Raw genomic sequence first — 17,818 nt, 5'->3', positions numbered from 1 at the left:
ATTTTCTTTATGTCTTATTCACTTCTTCAAAAATAGATAAATAATTAAACGACACGGACAGAAATAATGGCTTCCTCACACAAAACAGTACCACATATTAGTACGCACCGTGCGCCTCAGATCCCCATTTTAAAGATATTAAATGCAGCAATTAGGACCGCGCTGCAGATACACAGCGGCTGCACTGGTGGAACTTCCTGCAATTAGAGGCATGGTACTCTGTGTGAACTCTCGAAGGTGTCAGAGCTCATATCTCCCCCCTCCACCTGATCAGAAAGGCCCTGTGCTGGTGCGAAGGAGGGGTGGAGGGTAAAGGAGAGGGATTGGGGGAGTATGTGGGGGTGGGGGCTGAGGCAGGAGACTCAAGGCTGTTGGCATGTGTTGTTTTTCCACTACGTGATCTCTATACCGATGCGGTCGGCATTAATTTTTGATGAACCATCGGCACAGCATCCTCCCCTCTCACCCTCTCATCCCATTTCTCTTCACCCCCTTCCCTCTCTTCTCTTTTTCTTACAGGCTTTTCACCCACATATGTAGGCTCACTTTCTTATATACTGCACTTTTTTTTTTTTTTTTTTTTTTTGCTTTGGAGCATCTGTCTCGCCTCCTGGAACCTCTGTATCTTTGTCAAAGTAGTAGAGAGGGGTTGAGGGATTTAAGATGAACTTTTCTTTTCCAGTTCTGTATTTGCTTCTGGAAGCTCTGTAGAGATTTCAATCTAAATCTGCTTGAATATACTTTATGTAGAGTGTTAAACAAGACAAGACTGCTGTGTTTTTCATCACTTAAAATCTGTTTGCTCTTAGCTTCATGTAATGTCATATTCAAGAGTAACCTAACCCCCTGACAGCTGAAAACAGATTAGATTGTGTTGTTGAACACTGACATTTAAATTCTGCATAACATGCTGAAAATATGCAAAGCGACTGGCCTCTACAGATTGAAACTCAGCTGCATTTGATTTCTCCTCTTGGTTGATCTGGAGAATGGTAACATGCAGCTGCATCTCAAAAAATAAGAATATCAAGTAAAAGTTCATTTTTTCCTGTGATTCACTTCCAAAAGTACCACTTCTATACATTCTAGATTCATCTCATACAAAGTGAAACATTTCAAGACTTTTTTGTTTTAATCGTGATGATTGCAGCTTACACCTCACTCACATGAAAAACATCCACTGTCTCAAAATATTGTGGAAAAGGCCTATTTCAAAGGTTTCCTGAGCCTTCGTTCTCTCACTCTGGTTCAGTACACACAACAGCAATCAGGGGGAAGACTGCTGATTTGACAGATGTCCAGAGGGCAATCATTTACACTCTCCATGATAAGTGTAAGCCACAGAAGGCCACTGCTGAAAGGAATGGCTGTTCTCAGGCTCTGTCCACACGGAGACGAATTCAAAGAGTATACACAAAAGTTTTTTGTTGTATCTGCATTTCATCCACACAAAAACGGCCTTTTGGGCTGTAAACGCTACTTTTTGAAATTGGGTCCCAGAGTACACAAATCCGTAAACGCTTACTGTTTCATCTCTGTGTGGACAGCCAACCACATCAAAACAACAATGGTGGATTACAGGATTGAGTTCGTGCTGCAGAAACTATTGAGCTTATTATGGCTTTTACAGCAAAATCTGATGCTCCTTTACCACCACCAAGAACAGCATACACCAGATGTTCTTTAATCCACCGTGGAGAAGAAGGGCAACTAGGAGAAAGTTTTGGGCAATTTTCTGTAATCTTCCTCTCTGTTTTGCTGCATTTCTGTGGCAGCGTTACAGCGCCACTTACAGGTTTTGCGTGTATACAGCCACGTTTTCAGTGGTTCCATGCTTACGCAGACATTTCCTTAAACGATCCCGTGTTTCTGGCAAAATTTTTTCAAAACGAAACGGAAATATATCGTTTTCGTCCCCGTGTGGACAAGGCCTCAGACGCTGTATCAAAGTATGTCCATGGAGAGTTGAAAAGTGCGGTAAGAAAAGGTGCACAAGCAACAGGGATGAGCTCAGTCTTCGGAGGATTGTCTAATAAAGCAGATTCAAAAACTTAGTGCAGCTTCACGAGGATTGGACTGAGGCTGGAGTCAGTTGATCAAGAGGCACCACACACTTATGGGTTCAGGAAATGGACTATGAGTATTGTGTGTCGAGCCACTCCTGAACCACAGACATCATTGGCACCCCACCTGGGCTGAGAAGAGAAAGAACTGTTGCTCAGTGGTTCAAATTTCTGATATCAGATGAAAATAAATTTTGTATTTCGTTTGGAAATCCACATCCCAAGTTTGGGGGAAAATGGGTGAGGCCCAGAATCCAAAGTACTTGAAGTCCAGTGTTTTCAGTTTCCACAGTCAATGATGGTTTGGGGTACCATGTCATCTGCTGGTGTTGGTCCACTGTACTTTATCAAGTCCAGAGTCAACATTGTCAGACATCTACCAGGAGATTCATGCTTCAGTCTGCTGTGAAATTTATGGAGATTCTGATTTCCTTTTCCAGCAGGACTTGGCACCTGCCCACAGCGAAGCCAAAACTACCAGAAACTGGTTTGCTGTCCATGGTGTTACTGTGCTTGATTGGCCAGCAAACTGGTCTTACGTGAACCCCGTACAGAATCTCGTGGGTATTATCAAGAGTAAGATGAGAGACACCAGACTCAACAATACAGATGAGCTGAAGGCTACTATCAGAGCAACCTGGCCTTCATAACACCCCAGCAGTGCCACAGACTGTTTGGCTCCATTAACAGGACTGGGGGAAACATATTTCTTTACAAACCTGACCCAAGACTGAGACAGCAGAAACCAAGGTGACAGTAAACCCGAGTAACCCTGTTACTACAGCCTGCTTGTTTACACATATTACACATGACCAGACCTTGGAAATGACTGGAAATACATTCATTTATCTGCTTGTATATAAGTTGTTTAAACAAACATAATGAAAATTGTGAGATTTTCTTCCAACATATGCAGTCAGTTGCACAAAATACAAATACCTTTAACACATAAACAACAGCAGCACTTAGCTTTACATTAGCTCTAAGTTAGCCTGTTAGCACATTAGCTGCTACTATAACTCCAAAGTGTTTTACAGTGTACATACATGTCCTAACCAGTGCTCTGTAAACTAGACAACCATGTTAAAACTCTGCTTTACAACTATAAATTACAATACAAGAACTTTATTCATCCCCGAAGGGAAATTCACTATTTAAATTAACTAAATTGGGTATCATTGTGAATTGTCCAATATAAGTCCTTATAGATGAAATCAACTGTATCCGCTGCTTAAAGCAAATCCAACCATTGTGGTTTCTATGGAGTTATCCTGTAGAAAGACAGTGTCCACTGTCAAGAGCCAACACTTTCTATAACCATTACAATTTCAACAAATGGTATTGCACATTTTTATTTATTGTGGACCTTAGACACAAATAAACATATATTCCCAAATACTCAAATTATGATCGGACGATTCAATTGTTATTTACTGGAAGCCAATATAACTTTACCTAAATTTAAGCCTATAGATATTTGGAGTAACTTTTGATATTTTTTCGCATATTGCCGGAAGAAAAAAATATTGCAATTTTGGTTTATTCCAGGCCTAATGCATACACAGCACTCATCTTTCTTGTGTTTATTGTTACAAAGATTATGTTTCACCACATATAGCCTTTTTTTTTCTTTTTTTTTGCTCAAATGCCAGCTTAGTCAGATCACATCATCACTGTGTCCTTTTGCTATTTTTTCTGGAAAAAAAAAGTAATAGAAGAAGATCTGCAGTGATTTTCACATTTTATTTGGTAAGAAAATGACTTAAAGAGAATTTTGCAGGATATAATCTTATACCAGTTTATTTTGGTTATTTTGTCCTAAATTCATTTTTTACTTGTGTTTGTTGGTATTTACATTTGCCCAACAATATTGCTTGTTCCCTAGTCGTGTCTGCTACTTATGCCTATGTACAGTTTAGATTCTGAGTCTGCTCCAAACTGTAATGGGTTCTTCCTCAGCCTGTGCTATATAGTTTAATGAAAACTTGGCTGGTATTTTTCTGTAATCCTGATTTCAAAGGCACAAACAGAACCAAAAAAAATTATGACATCCTTGGCAGAGGTAATAGATTTAGATTAGGCTATTTAAATGTACGTTTGTTCATTTGGCAGACAGCTTTGTGTAAAGCAGAGTTCAATCCAAGCCTCAGAAAATCAAGCTTTAGCATTGAGGATCTGTCTATAATGCCAGTCTGTGCCAATTAAATGGAAGTGTCTTTTATAAAAAGCTTCACCGGTGGACATTAAAATGCTGTTAAATCTTTTGGGTAATTTTAAAGCTGCAGTAATCTTGATTTGGGGGGTATTAGCATGCTGCTCTTTAAGTCAGTGACAGCAGAAATCTTTAAACAGTCTTAAATATGTTGCATTAATGGCAGAGACTACCTCTCTAACACATTCCTCACAAATAGCATTGCTACAGGCTTCCAGCAGAGTTTTGATCAGAGGACCGTTGGGCCAAGCGTCACTTTACAGGAGCACAGCGAGCAGACCGAGGGATATAAAGAGCAACACATACATTTAACTTTTCTATTAAAGTGTGAAACAGGGGATTTATAGAAAAGGACAGGCGGATTTATCCCTTCCGTGCTTGTAAATGCTGAGCATGCAATTACCCCTATAATAGAGGCGTTGTGTCCAAATTGGAGCCATTAAAGTGATTTAACAGTGCATGGATTGGCCCTGGCATTTGCGAGGATGTGTACACACGGGGTGTAGTGGAATGGGTGTTTAATCACAGCGTTTTAGAGCCTGGTAATAGCAGAACAGTCCATGTACAGCAGTGACGTGCCACATGGTGAAGATCACTCGTTAGAGTCTGTATTTTGGACCTGACTCCACCCTCTTTCTGAGTTTTGATGCTAAGATTGGAAATGCTTATTTGATTAAATATGCAAATCTGATGCTTAAAACTTGCAACCATGACTATATCTGCTCTTAAAAGTTTAATTTTGGTTAAGATAGCATTATTGAGTGTAAATCTAAATTGGCTTTTACTGTGAATTTGTGCTTTCATTATGAAGATACTGTTAGCTAAATAACACTCTTGAACAGAGGTTCATTGCACTGAATGGTAAACCAAAAGTTTTTTTTTTTTTTTTTTTTTTTTTTTTTAAATTTCCGAATGGCCTGTTCTGATGCACATTGAAAAAGTATTTAACATAATATGTCTTTATAAAGTTTCTACTCATGTTTCTGTAAATTGCTTTGGAGAGTGCATTGCACTGGACATAAACATTTCAGGTTGTTAATGTTGCGTATCAAAACTATACTCTCAACACCTGATAGATATTTTTAATTAGTTGCAGTACATCCTGAGGTTATCTTGTAGAGCTTATAAGTGACTCTTTAGTCTTTTTCTTAGTTATAAGATAGAAGACAGAATTGCAGGGCAGCTCACAAAATTATTCAATCTGATAATGTCCAATAATATACAGTGAGATGCATAATATCTAGCACTTGTCAACAAAAAAAATCACAGTGCAGTAACTTGTAGGGCAGTAGTCACCCAAAGAAAACCTTGGAAAACTGAAATTATATTTAACCAAATTAAAGAATTAAAAACTAAAAAAAAAAAAGGACATTGTCTCTAGATCAGCCTCTCCTAAACATGAGTATGCCTCGGCCCAAAGTGAAACCTTAAAATCCTTTGGGGCCCACCATAACCCTCATACAACCATGACAGTAGATTAAAATTATTAACCTCAATATCTTTAATTTATACACAGAGAATTACTTTTTGAGACATTAACAAAGTCACCCGATTTTTATTTTCTAATATTAACATTCATATTTTTAAATGTTCTCTGTGACCCTATAAATGCTTTTCTAGTAACCTAATGTCTCCAAAGGCACTAATGATTACTTATAAACATGATATTTCATAGTAGAGTATTTAACAGAGTATCACAAGTTTATCCAAATCCAGTTAAACCATGACACCAGCTCTCTACATTATACTAAATAAATGATAAGAAGTTGACATGGAACTTAAACTTTATGGTAGTGTTTGTTTGTTTGTTTGTTTTTTTTAATTCTGGGACTTATTTTATTAATATTTAAAACTTCTTTCATTTTTAAAATTAGGTTTATGGGTTTTATTTGTGTTTAATGGCCTCACCTGGCCCACCCTAAGTACTTCTGTGACTCGCTACAGAGCCCTGGCCCACACTTTGGGAAGCACTGCTCTAGATCATGTTTATCTATTGCCCTCATTGAACCCTCCTGGCAGTCTAGATGAACTTTGAAGTAAAAATTAAAAGTTTTTTGCAGCATAATGAATTATTTTAACCTCATTTTGTTGTGGTGAAATAACTGACTCAGGGCCGACCAGTGTGCACCTGCCTTTGATTTCCAAAAATATAGGCTGTATGAATTACACACTGTATGAACTGGTTATCCGAGAGTCTCCTCTGCTCTCTAGTTGTTTGTAACAGACATTAACATTAAAGTCCCTGAAAAGTGATTATAGAAATCTGCATTTTAGTCTTGTTGTATGACAGGCTACTGTGTTATGAACCACCAGGCCAAATTTCAATTATGAAAAACATCTCAAAGTTTATTAAATTAGGCTTCAAAATTATGAAAAAATAAAGTAATCTGCTCTAGGATGGTGTGGGAGTTGGTTGAATGAGCTGAAGCCACGCCCCCTCATGACAGTCACAGCCCGCTTCTTTTAATTATCCAGGACTAAAGATAGTGAAATATGGATTAAACAAACCATCAGCAGGTAAGATGTTTGTTCCTGCTGCATTTGGTTTAATTGTAGAATATATAAGCACTCCAGCAATTAGCCTGACCCCTGACCCCTGACCTCACAGTGAGCTCTGGTCAGAGCGCAGCTGCCATGCTCTGTGACAGAGCAAAGAGAGAGAAGTTGCAGATTAAATTTTCTGTTTTCTGGCATAAATCTCTCTGGTATGATACTTTTAATGACACATAGACCACTGTGGCTGATAGATTTGGAAAATGTACCTCCCAGTGAACAAAAGCACAGCATGTAGCTGGCTGTTAACTTTCACTGAAGGCAGTGACATCAGCCAATAACAGATTGTATTGGGATGAACTGCTCTGTGACTTTTATCAAATTGTATCGTTAGGGGTACAGTGCCATTCCCCATAGTGACTGGTGATGTTTTTAGCTGCTAAATTTACCCTGCTCAATCAAACCAAGCCAGGAAATAAAAATAAAATAATAAAGTAATAACAATGATAAATAAAGAATTAAGTCTCAAGTGGATCTCAGTGATTTCACATGTTTAAACAACTTTATTCCACCAGATCTAGTTTTGGGTTTCACTTTACAGGGACTTTAATGTATGCTAAAGGGACCTAATATATATTTCACAACTGCATTTAGTGGGGAGCAGCTCTGGCAGCACCACTTCATCTGCTGTATCAATCTAAATCCTTCTTCTCTCTTCACTTTTATGTAGACATCTGCCAAGGTTGTTATTGAAGTGAAATAACTGGTTTATATCTGCTTTATCGACTTCTTTGTCAACTAGCGTTCATCCTTTCTTGATTGTCCATGGCTACTCTCCCCACACAAATGGCCAACTAATGGTGATGAAAGTCAACAACCAACTAATTGACCAACCAGCTTGGGGGTGTCAGCCCTTGTAACTTCAGAAAAGCACTGGAAGCACTGAAGGGCCCTCGCCCCCCAGGGTGTATGCAACCATGGGTGTGAAGCCACCACTGAGTGTCTTTGGCACCATTAAAAAAATGCCTTAATTTGCAAATGACGCCGGAGCCAGTGGACGTCCTGTTGGGATTTTGGCATGGGTCCAAGATACTTTTTGTAGGTCTGATGATGACTTATGAATCCTAAGCAAGGTTGAATGTTGTGTGGGAGCTGAAAGTTTAAAGGGAAAATAAATGAATGTATTGAGGATCAATGTGTGATCTAATTTGTGAAGTTTGGTGATGACTGACATAAGCATAGAAAAGTTAAATGGCATTATCAATGTACTTTCACTACAAAAAAATGTACAGAAAAGTAGTGTAAGTATGGACCCCAATAACAGCCCCACCCTATGGTGAAAACTCACAGTTTGTACAACTTTACATCTCCAACTTGTCTAGAAAGAGGAAAGAAGTCAGTCCAATGAAAAACTGTGAAACCTGTCCATTGACCAAAAATACCAAAACTTGACCTTAAGCTGTTTGTAGCGCGCTTCCTTTACATTTTAGAGGATGGTCCCGAGAGACTTTGTTTTCCGTCTAGACCTCATACAATATACAATATGAAAATTTCCACTGGGGGACAATTTTGGGGAAAGCTCGTTGAGTTTTTGATCTTGTTAAGGCTCCATAATAAGCAATTTACTTGCCAGAAGAAGATAAATAATAATTCATTCAGTTTCAATAGGGTCCTCACTCTGAGGCCGGTGCTCGGGCCCTAATAAAAGCATTTTGAAGACTATTAAAGGACCGATATTTCTGTTATAGTAGTCTTCAAGATCCAAATGGTGTGTGGCACAAGTCTCGTCCTATAAAGATACTCCAATGGTTTTGTTTAGGAAAGTTATGAAATATTTGGAGAGATACTCTAAAACACTGCATGTGGTTTTAGTTTCTTAAGTGGGCCATATCAGCCCAGGAAAATGTGCATTTCAAACCTTCAAACTTTTGACTGTTTTGCATCACATCTAAGGAGCCCTATGAATGATCTTCCATTTGATAAACTGCTCTTCCATTTTCCTGTTCTCTATTTTCTCACTCCCTTTCCTTACTGCCACTTGATGGCATTTAATGCATCCTCTGCATCCTCAAAGACACCTCTGGGAAGAAAAGAATTCACAGAATGAAAGGATCCAGAATTTTCAATATTTTTATTCTTACTTATACGCTTTGAAATGCAGGGAACCCTTTCACTCTCTCCTCCATTGCTCCTCCATTCTTGCCCCCATGTTTCCTCCTCTCCTCCTCCTCCTCCTTCACCTCCTTTTTGCCCTGGTCTGTGCTCTGTGAGTACTGGAGTGGAGCCCCTGTACAGGCGTGGCATCCTGGGGAGAGCTAGTAAAGCATTTATTACGGGCTTTGCAGTTCTGTATTATACTGGCAAGCACAGAGCCACTCATGCTTGGCCTTTAACTTCCCTCTGAAGTTCAGCCATACATGAAAAGAGGGGGCTCTGGGCTGCTAATATATTCCTGGTTTGATATTGTATCAGGAAAAAGTGTGGGATGGGGTAAAGATGTGGGGAAAGAAAGAAAGAGAGGGGAGGAAATTGTGTTTAAAAATGTAAATGGAAGCCTTGAGAGGGTTTTTCCATGCCTGTTCACTGGTAGTTTGCTGATTAAATATCACGTGGCGACACTGGCAATGCCCAGCGGAGCTTTTGAACCCTGGATCTGTGAAGAATCCTTTTGGAGGCTTTGTGCGTGGGCTGTCTACCATAACTTCCTCTCAAGTAACAATACAGGGACGAGCGGACAGGAAGCCAGGCTACTTTCTCACCGCCACATTCATTCACTCACCGACTGCCCCGATATTAACTTTGTCTGGCTGGCAGTGTAAGTGGAAAATCTCTGTGTCTATAAAAGAGGCAAAGAGCGAGGCGAATTAGTCCAACTCTCCATATTTAATTTTTTTCCTCCCTTGAAAGATCTCCCCCCTTCCTCTCATCACTTCTCTTAAATCGCATCCTCATTGGCGGCTCTTGCGTTTTTAGGTCAGGCTTTTTTGTGGTGTTAGGGGACATTTTTTGTGGTGTTTTATTGGTGTGTTCAGCATATGGAGGGACACAATGGGCAGGACATCGGGCACACCCTAATTTGGGATTTCTCTCTTCTCTTCCGCCTCTCCTCTCTGTTGGGTGTGTTTGTCCGTTGTGTGTGTCCTGGTCGAAGGAGAGACCCTCCTCCACAGAGCTTGCAAGAGGAACCAAGTGGAAACAGTGCTTCAGATCCTGGCGCTTCCTGGCACGGACGTCAACGTTAAAGGTAAGACTTTCTCGCTTTCCCCTTTTTTTTTTTCCTGTAATCTCACTTCTCTCCCACTGTTTGCTCTGCAGCGATTAACATCGGAGAAAAAAAAATAGGAGAGAAGAAATAGGAGTGCGTGTGCGTCATCATTGAGGTTAACCTTTAGCTAAAATGTAAAGGGTGTGTCTAGAAAGAGCGGGTAGGCTTGGAGGTGCAGATTTACAGCTTTATTGTGACTTTACCTAAAGTACTAAATGCTGCTTGATATTTCAGAGCGACTTTCTTTTGTCCCTTTAGGTCAAATATAATGAGTCGCCCTCCTTTAATGGAAATGTGTTGCCGTTTCAAAAGGTTTCTCCGATTTTGTAATCGCCCATTAAATGCCGACTGAATTTACTTGCATCTCCATAGAGGGCTTATGCACAAGGTGAAGTCCGAGATGTGATTGTGCAGAACTTTGAGCAAAATTTGTAAAATTACTGCAATCACCTTGCGGTTGTTTCCCGAAACCAGGCCCGGGTTAACACAGGAAGGACACTTTCTCATTGGAGTCCCTTGTTTTTGACTGAAACTATCCTCGTTGAAATAATTACTCGTAATCAATGTCTTTTTTCTTCTGTACGACTTTTTCCATCCTAACAGTTTTAATTTTGGAACAAACGCGGTACAGCATAATGGCGAATGCTCTTACATTTTCTTGGGAATGCACATTTTGTTCCATGCATATGGACAGTAGAAAGTGACAAACTGTGATAACAACAATTTAAAATCGTTTTAGATAGCAAATCAAACTTTAGCAGCCTGTTTGCATATTACTTATGCCCTTTTATCCAACGGGAACAGAAAGGACAAATAAGTCTTGGAGAGCATCTTTTACTTTTTAAAATGCTAAAGCTCATATCAAGTATGGACCTTTTAATACGAACTGTTTTAACCTACATTATTAGCGTTAGCAGTGTTAGCTCCATACATTATAAAAAGTACACGATGTTTTCTAAGTTTCCTCTGGTTAGCCCCCCGCTAGCTTGTTTGTAAGCGAAGGTGTTAGCTTTGACAGCTACCCAACATCTTAGCCACAGCAGAGTTGGTTAGCCCGCTAGCAGCAAAACTCTCTCATTTAAGAAAACACTCCTTTAGACGTAAAATTATTCGGTTCAATTGTAGTTATTACTAAAGACTAGGTCTGTCAAGATTAATCGAGTTAATTAAGATTAATCAAGGTCCACAGTTAGTGCGCTTTTCTTTTTTATCTTGATTAATCGCATGCTTTATCATCCCTTTCAGCAAACTTTGGTAAAACCACGTCAGTGTCTTCCTGCAGCCACAGTGATGTTAACTAAATTCACCACTGCTTCTTAATGTCTCACTTAAAAACCTCACATAAAGCTCAGTGGACAAGGCAGAAGTCACCTGAAGCTTGTGTCATAAAACATTTACCTTTTAACTGTTTACATCTTTCCTTTATGATCAATAACAAGTTCCTTTTTCGTGGTTAAGGACATGTTAAAATCTCTGATCTACCTATAAAGGCAGGTTTGTATCCAAACAGAAAGTCAAATACCCTTTGTTACAGGCAGTAGAATAATCCAAAATGACACAAAATTGGCTTTGAATGCAAAACAGTGGATATTTGAATGTGATAAAAAGGGCAGAATTAATCAAGATTAACTACAGAAATTCTGAGAATGATTGCAATTACTACTAAATACCACAAACTCGAAGCAAAACTGACACATCCCTGATTATTACCCCTGTAATTATTAAATTGTTATCAGAAAACACCTTATCAGGTTTTTTAAATGGAATATTTGACAATGTAAACTTTAAAAGACACCTGATAACCAGTCTCTCCCAAGATAACCACGGCTTTTAAATTGTTTGTGTACTTTTTTGTGTACTTGTGTGTTCCTGGTTTAGATTATGCGGGCTGGACACCTCTGCACGAAGCGTGCAACCACGGCAGCACAGCCTGCGTGGAGGCTCTGCTACGTCACCGCCCCACCCCTGTGCTCAATAGCCAGGTGGGCGGTGTCAGCCCAGTGCATGATGCTCTGCTAAATGGACACATGGACATCGCTAAAATGCTGCTGGAGCACGCAGGTAAGTTAGCAACACACCATGAACGTTGCCATGAAGCATGACTAGAAGATCTGCTTTTATATGATAGATCTGACAATATAAAAAGGAGTTAGATCAATTTTATCTTCATACCTGGACAGCTATAGTAATGTTTTGGTAAATATTTTTTATGTTTTAAAAGTGATGGCTCAGGAACATGTCAGTTATTGTTTATGGTCATGGTTGAGAGATGGTTTTGGGTGGTTTGAGCTCACAGAAGCAAAATTTAACTTTCATGCGGAGGATTGACTTAATTAACTTTTTTGGTTGGATAATTATGGAAAACCTGAGTTCTGTTTCAAAAAATAAACTTTTGTTATAGCAGATTTTATCTGGAAAGCCCAGGAGAGAAGACAGAATATTATTTATTACTGAGATGAGAAAAGATCATGCAACTTTGTAAAATGCTTATATTAACTTATTTCTTAAATACTGGTATATTTTAACCTGACAAGCCAGATGGATGTGTGAAACACATCCATCTGGAAAAGCTTCATTAGGAAACGTTTGAGAAAAGGCAGAGGCTTTGAAAAATCCTCAGAGTATGATTGGATGAACGTTCTGTCACATCTCTACGGGCCAATCAGAGCAACAAAGCATGTGACGTAGCCGCTAGCAAGCTGCGCGTGCACAGCTACTGAGGAATAACGCGAAACATGGCAACTATAGGCATGTTAGTACTTGACTTTTGTCGTTTTTGAAAAGAAAACAACTCACTGCTGTTCTTTGTTCTTCTTTTAATGAAGAAATGTCATCAAGTTCTGATAAAACTGGCACTTTAGCTGCATCCACGCTAATCTCTTCCTCCATAACTGCACCAGCTCTGTTGCTGCTTGTTTACGTCATGACTCTGCTGCGCCTGAAAGTACTGCCCATCGTTGCTGATTGGTCCTGTCACTTTCTAACCGGGCCTAAACGGTTCAGATGGGAGCTTTGCAAGATGGATTCGCCAGTGAAAAACAAGGAAAAGGGCGTATCCATCTGCTTTGCAAAGTTAGGTATATTTGGGGTTGGGCACTTAATGTGCATGACGATAAGGTACAATCAATCAATCCATTAGAATAAGTCAGTTTTCTTATATATATATATATATATATATATATATATATATAAATATATAATGGACGATGGATGCAGTAAGTTGACCTTCATGGGAGCAGTTGTACTTTGTTTGATGGGAAAAATCTTTGTATCTTGAAGCAACTGTGGCACAGAAGTTTGATTTGGCTCCTTATATTTTCTGTAGCATCTATCAGGCAGGTTCAATTAAGAATGCTACTTTATCTTTATGCTCCCTGTTTATTTTTTATAATTAGATTGGACTTATGCAACTGTTTTCAGATATGTTTCAGTAATCCATCTTCCTTTGAAGCGATTCATTAGACCAAATGGCTGCAGTCACATTGACGGAATCATATAATGTTAAAATAAAACACCTTTAACTTGTCGGGCCAGTTGGCTGCCAAGAGAGCTAATCTGTAGAATTAACTATTTAGCTAATGATTTACAGCAGCGGCAGGCTTCACGTCACTGCTGCAGCAGCCAAGACGAGCTTTCAATTTAATGTTGTCAACAAATGTAGCCCACCTTACTGGCAGATTGAATGCTGCTTTCAAACTTAGTATCCATGCCAGGTTTCATCTCAGCTAGCCCCTTGGTAGAGTGAGAGACCTGTTGATGGTGGAGCATTGGGCCAGTGCACCAAGTTAACACATCAAGTTTAGTTTATCACAGAGACTTCTGTTCAGTTCCTGTCAAAGAAGTTGCAGAATGTCATCCTTGGAGCTGGAGAAAACATTTGAACTTCTGGAATTCCAGCTATTATGGGATTGCATTATATTCTATTTTTTAGTCTATCTTTTAGAAGGTTTTATCTATTTTTGCTGCTATTAAATCTTTCTAAGTCAGAGTGTATGTTAAGCTACAGTGCCAAAAGAATTATGGGTTGCATATATGCACATAGAACCAAATACAAACATAATTGATACCAGATCCTAGAAGCTGTGGCAGATCATCTATCCCATCTCTCCCTCTGTCTCAGCTGCATGTCTATAATATTCATGCAACCCTGCACTGCAGCTTCTGTCCAAATACATTACAGCATCAGCTCCTAAGACGTCTGTTAATGTCTTTTTGACGAGATGAGAGAAGTCAGGTTCCGCTGCTTGTGAAAATCACACGCAGGTTTTTTTTTGTGGAAATGTGTCATAACACGACTAGTTTGTGCGTCTGCATGTTTGTGTGTCACTTACAGTCAGAGCTCAGGAGGTTGAAGTGAGCGTGACGGGTGAAGGTGGTGACGATGGGTGCGCTGCAGCAGGTGGCAGAGGAAATGTGTGTGTTTCTTCAGGAGGGGGTCTCCCATGTAACATACCTCTGCCTCCCCTCACTTCTCGGTTTGACTAATTATAGTTAATTTGATTCGACTTTCCTATTAACACATGTACATATTCTGTCCTCAAAAAATAAATTAGACTGGGATTGTTTAGTCCCGGAGAGGAAACAAGAGAGCACTCCCTTTTTTTCTCTCTCTCTCTCTCTCTCTCTTCCTCTGAAACAGGAGGGAGAGCAAATTAAAAGAGGTCAGAGAAGAAGCAGCTATCTGTATCTGTAAAATTAGAAGTGCTTTTGTGTGTAGCAGACGTCTGGCCTGCTGTCTAGGCTGGGACCTCTCACAACAACAGGACTGCTGTGTTTTTTTTAAACACCTGCAGGCTCATACATTTGTACATTACACTTCTTTTCTCGCTTGCTGTCTCCTGACTGTTTGCTATTTCTTCACACCTTGATGGCGGCTTGTCTAAAGGCTACAGCAGGGAGCTGGCGAGGAGGTGGTCCTCTTGACTTTAGGCTACACGGTCTCTCCGTGATATCCATCCAGTTGCCATGGACACCATCGATAGGCCTTTGGTCTCCTCCTTCTTTCAGATGTCCATGCTGTTAAATGTGGAAAGTTTTAGCTTTGGGGCTCCATCATGCTAAGTTACCATAACCATCTTTGTGTTCCTGTTTTTACCCTGAACTTATGGAGGAATGTTGTGCTTGTGGCTGCATTTCTAACACCCATACATCAGACTACTTTTTAAATTTTCTTTGCCATCCCATGAGAGCAAAACAGGCTAGTGGGCCAGATGTTTTCTTCCACTCCTCTCTCTTTCTCTTATTCCTCCTTTTTACTTCTACAACACCTCCTGGAAGTGTATTTTTCATCACAGCGTTCACCCCTGCTGTCCTAGTTGTTTCACACAGACAGGCTGAACCTTGCTGCCAAGGTTTCTGTAGGCCAGAGAGGGCAACACTGACACTGGCACACCAACAAAGCCTTTATTTGGGAGTGATCTCACCCCTTTGTAAGCCTGTCTGCTCGAAGGCCTGGGCTCTATGTGTGTGCGTGCGTTTTTAAGGGGTGAATTGTAAAGGGGGGGAGGAGGAATGGATGGATCCCTCCTTCCCAGCCCCCCTTTGCCCCCTCTACCTCAGTCCCTGAAGGCTTATGGAGCTGGCAAGGAAAGGATGCCATGGCTGAGGGCAAGGCTGACTCCACTCTCCTCCACTCCTCCTCCTATTGCCCAAGGCCGCCCCACATGACCCTGTGCACAAGTAAGTGTATGTGCTTGGCTTGTTGTTGCACAGTGTCCTTGGCTATGTATTTTGGTGTAAGCAAGCGTCTGCATGCGCAAGTATTTTTCTGAATCTTGGATGCTGGAATGAGTGTGTGCAGGCAGCAATTAAGAGTCTGTGAGTGTGTTTGCTGACGCTCGCTGTGCCCCATCCTCAGCTGGTAGGAGATTTTTTTCAGGGTGGCCGGGGCAGCCGGTACCCCTGATTGGAATGGAAAATGACCCGGAGCCTTTAGCAGTGCAGTTCAGAGCTGGCACACACAAACATAGAGGAGGCGTGTCTGCGGGAAAAAAAGGGGGTGGAGAAATGAAGAAAAGAGGCTTTAAGCTGTCACCGCTTGGCCCTGTGAGCGTAATCACTGATGGCGTCCTCTCAATGTAGCCCACCATGTTAGTAAGCACAGCTAGTCCACCCTGGATTGTAAACACACACATGGACTCATTTAGATGTGTGGAGGCGAAAGAGCAAAAGAGCAGAAAGAATTGCTCAGGTGTGTGTTAAAGTGTTTTATTTCTCTAATCATTCGGCTTGAGACAAGTTCAAAAGAGGCCAGACAGGTTGCCACATGACTGCATCTTCAATTTCTCGTTGGGTTTTTGTGTGCATCTCCTGCACTCACAAACTTACACATGGTTAGTGCACAGCATTCCCGCCGTTGGTCCCTGCAGATCTTAATGCGAACAAGTGTTTGTGGAGCAGAAAGATGTCATTTGCTCAGTGGCACAGGAAACACGCGGTCCCTTCAGACCTGCTGTAGTCAGTCATGGTTTGTCTCTGTCTGTTTGTCTATCTCTGTCATAGATACACACATAGACACACACAGGTAGCGTTGCAGACACACTTGGGCCTCTTCACTGTCAGCATGGTAAAGAAAGTTCATTCTGCTCAGCTCTTATTTCCCTGTGGGTCCTGAACTGGCAGAGCGCTCGTACTATTAGAGGTGAGGCTGTGTTTGGAGCCCTCGGCTTCATTCGGCTGTGTTGATGTTTCAGCTTTCTGCAGGCTGTATTTCAAGGACTTCCCTCGCTGGGAATTTTTTCACTAGATTCTTCTTCTTTCTCCTCTCTTCCTGCCTGTCTCTCGCTATCTAACCCCCCCTAAAACCTTTCTTTTCTGTTTTTTGGGGTGACTGCCAGGATTAAGTCTGGAGCTCTATCCAGCCGTCTCCCTGGTTGTTCCTCATCGTGCTCCAAGAGGAGAGAGAGAGAGAGAGACTTCTTTTCACATAAATGCAGTGAAGATGTTGCCAAAGGTTTCTTGCAGGCTACTTAAGCCCAGAACCACCTTTTAAAATGTACTAACACACTCATATATTGCCCTTTTCTCGTGTTTTTTTCTAGCAGCCACAGTGTTTAGCAAGCACGAAGACACCTTGGAACAAGTTTCAGTGAAAAACATAAGGGCAGAGGCCAAGGAACATAACTATTTCTATTTATTTAGCCATCCTCATTCAGCAAAGAGGTCCTGCTATAGTTTAATCTTGTAAATTTATTACACAGTAATTGAGAGTACAGAATTTTTAAATATTGATGACCCTGCTCTTCTATCCTCACAACTGAGTTACCAAGTTTAGTCCCTTGTTGGCAATGAAAATTGTTCTCTGTGTCCGCCCTCCAGCCCTGAACTGTTATCAAAATACACCTGACTGAAAGACAATGATAGTACTCCTCACCTGAATAAAAACTCAGGAAGGAAATGAACGGTATACTGGGAAAATACAATCACGGACAGACCTTAATTTAATTCATGAACAATAAGTAGGCAATGAGTGTTGAGAGTTTCCATTGTTTAAAGTAGGTTGTACAGTGAATATGTGGTTAGATCACTGATGATAAGCAGATTTGGTTTGCTTAAATTCTAATAAAGATACAGCAAAACCTGAATTGTGGTGCTGTGCTTTGAAAGACTGAAGATGAAAGGACTTGTAAATTTAACCAGGATGTCCATTTTGGCTAGATTTTCTAATATAAAAGCCTTAGAGATTTGTTTTTTTTTTTTTTTTAATTCCTCAGATAAATGCAACTGAAGTGCCATTTCTGTGTATTTTTTGGCTATATATATACAAATGAATTAAAGGAGTTTTAG

At 40.4% G+C, this 17,818-nt stretch overlaps 1 protein-coding gene across 1 annotated transcript in view; it reads left to right on the top strand.

The window, feature by feature from the left end:
- slf1 (SMC5-SMC6 complex localization factor 1) overlaps positions 1-17,818 on the top strand; it is a 60,596-nt gene that overhangs the window by 22,085 nt on the left and 20,693 nt on the right. The window contains exons 16-17 of the mRNA XM_041786798.1: positions 9,920-10,012; positions 11,912-12,094. Of these exons, the coding sequence (XP_041642732.1) occupies positions 9,920-10,012; positions 11,912-12,094 (276 nt within the window). The remainder of the gene's footprint in view (positions 1-9,919; positions 10,013-11,911; positions 12,095-17,818) is intronic.

This window comes from Cheilinus undulatus, linkage group 5 (genome assembly GCF_018320785.1).
Source record: "Cheilinus undulatus linkage group 5, ASM1832078v1, whole genome shotgun sequence".
Lineage (NCBI taxonomy): Eukaryota > Metazoa > Chordata > Actinopteri > Labriformes > Labridae > Cheilinus > Cheilinus undulatus.
Note: the sequence above shows the minus strand (reverse complement) of the source record. Positions and strands in the feature narration are given on the sequence as shown.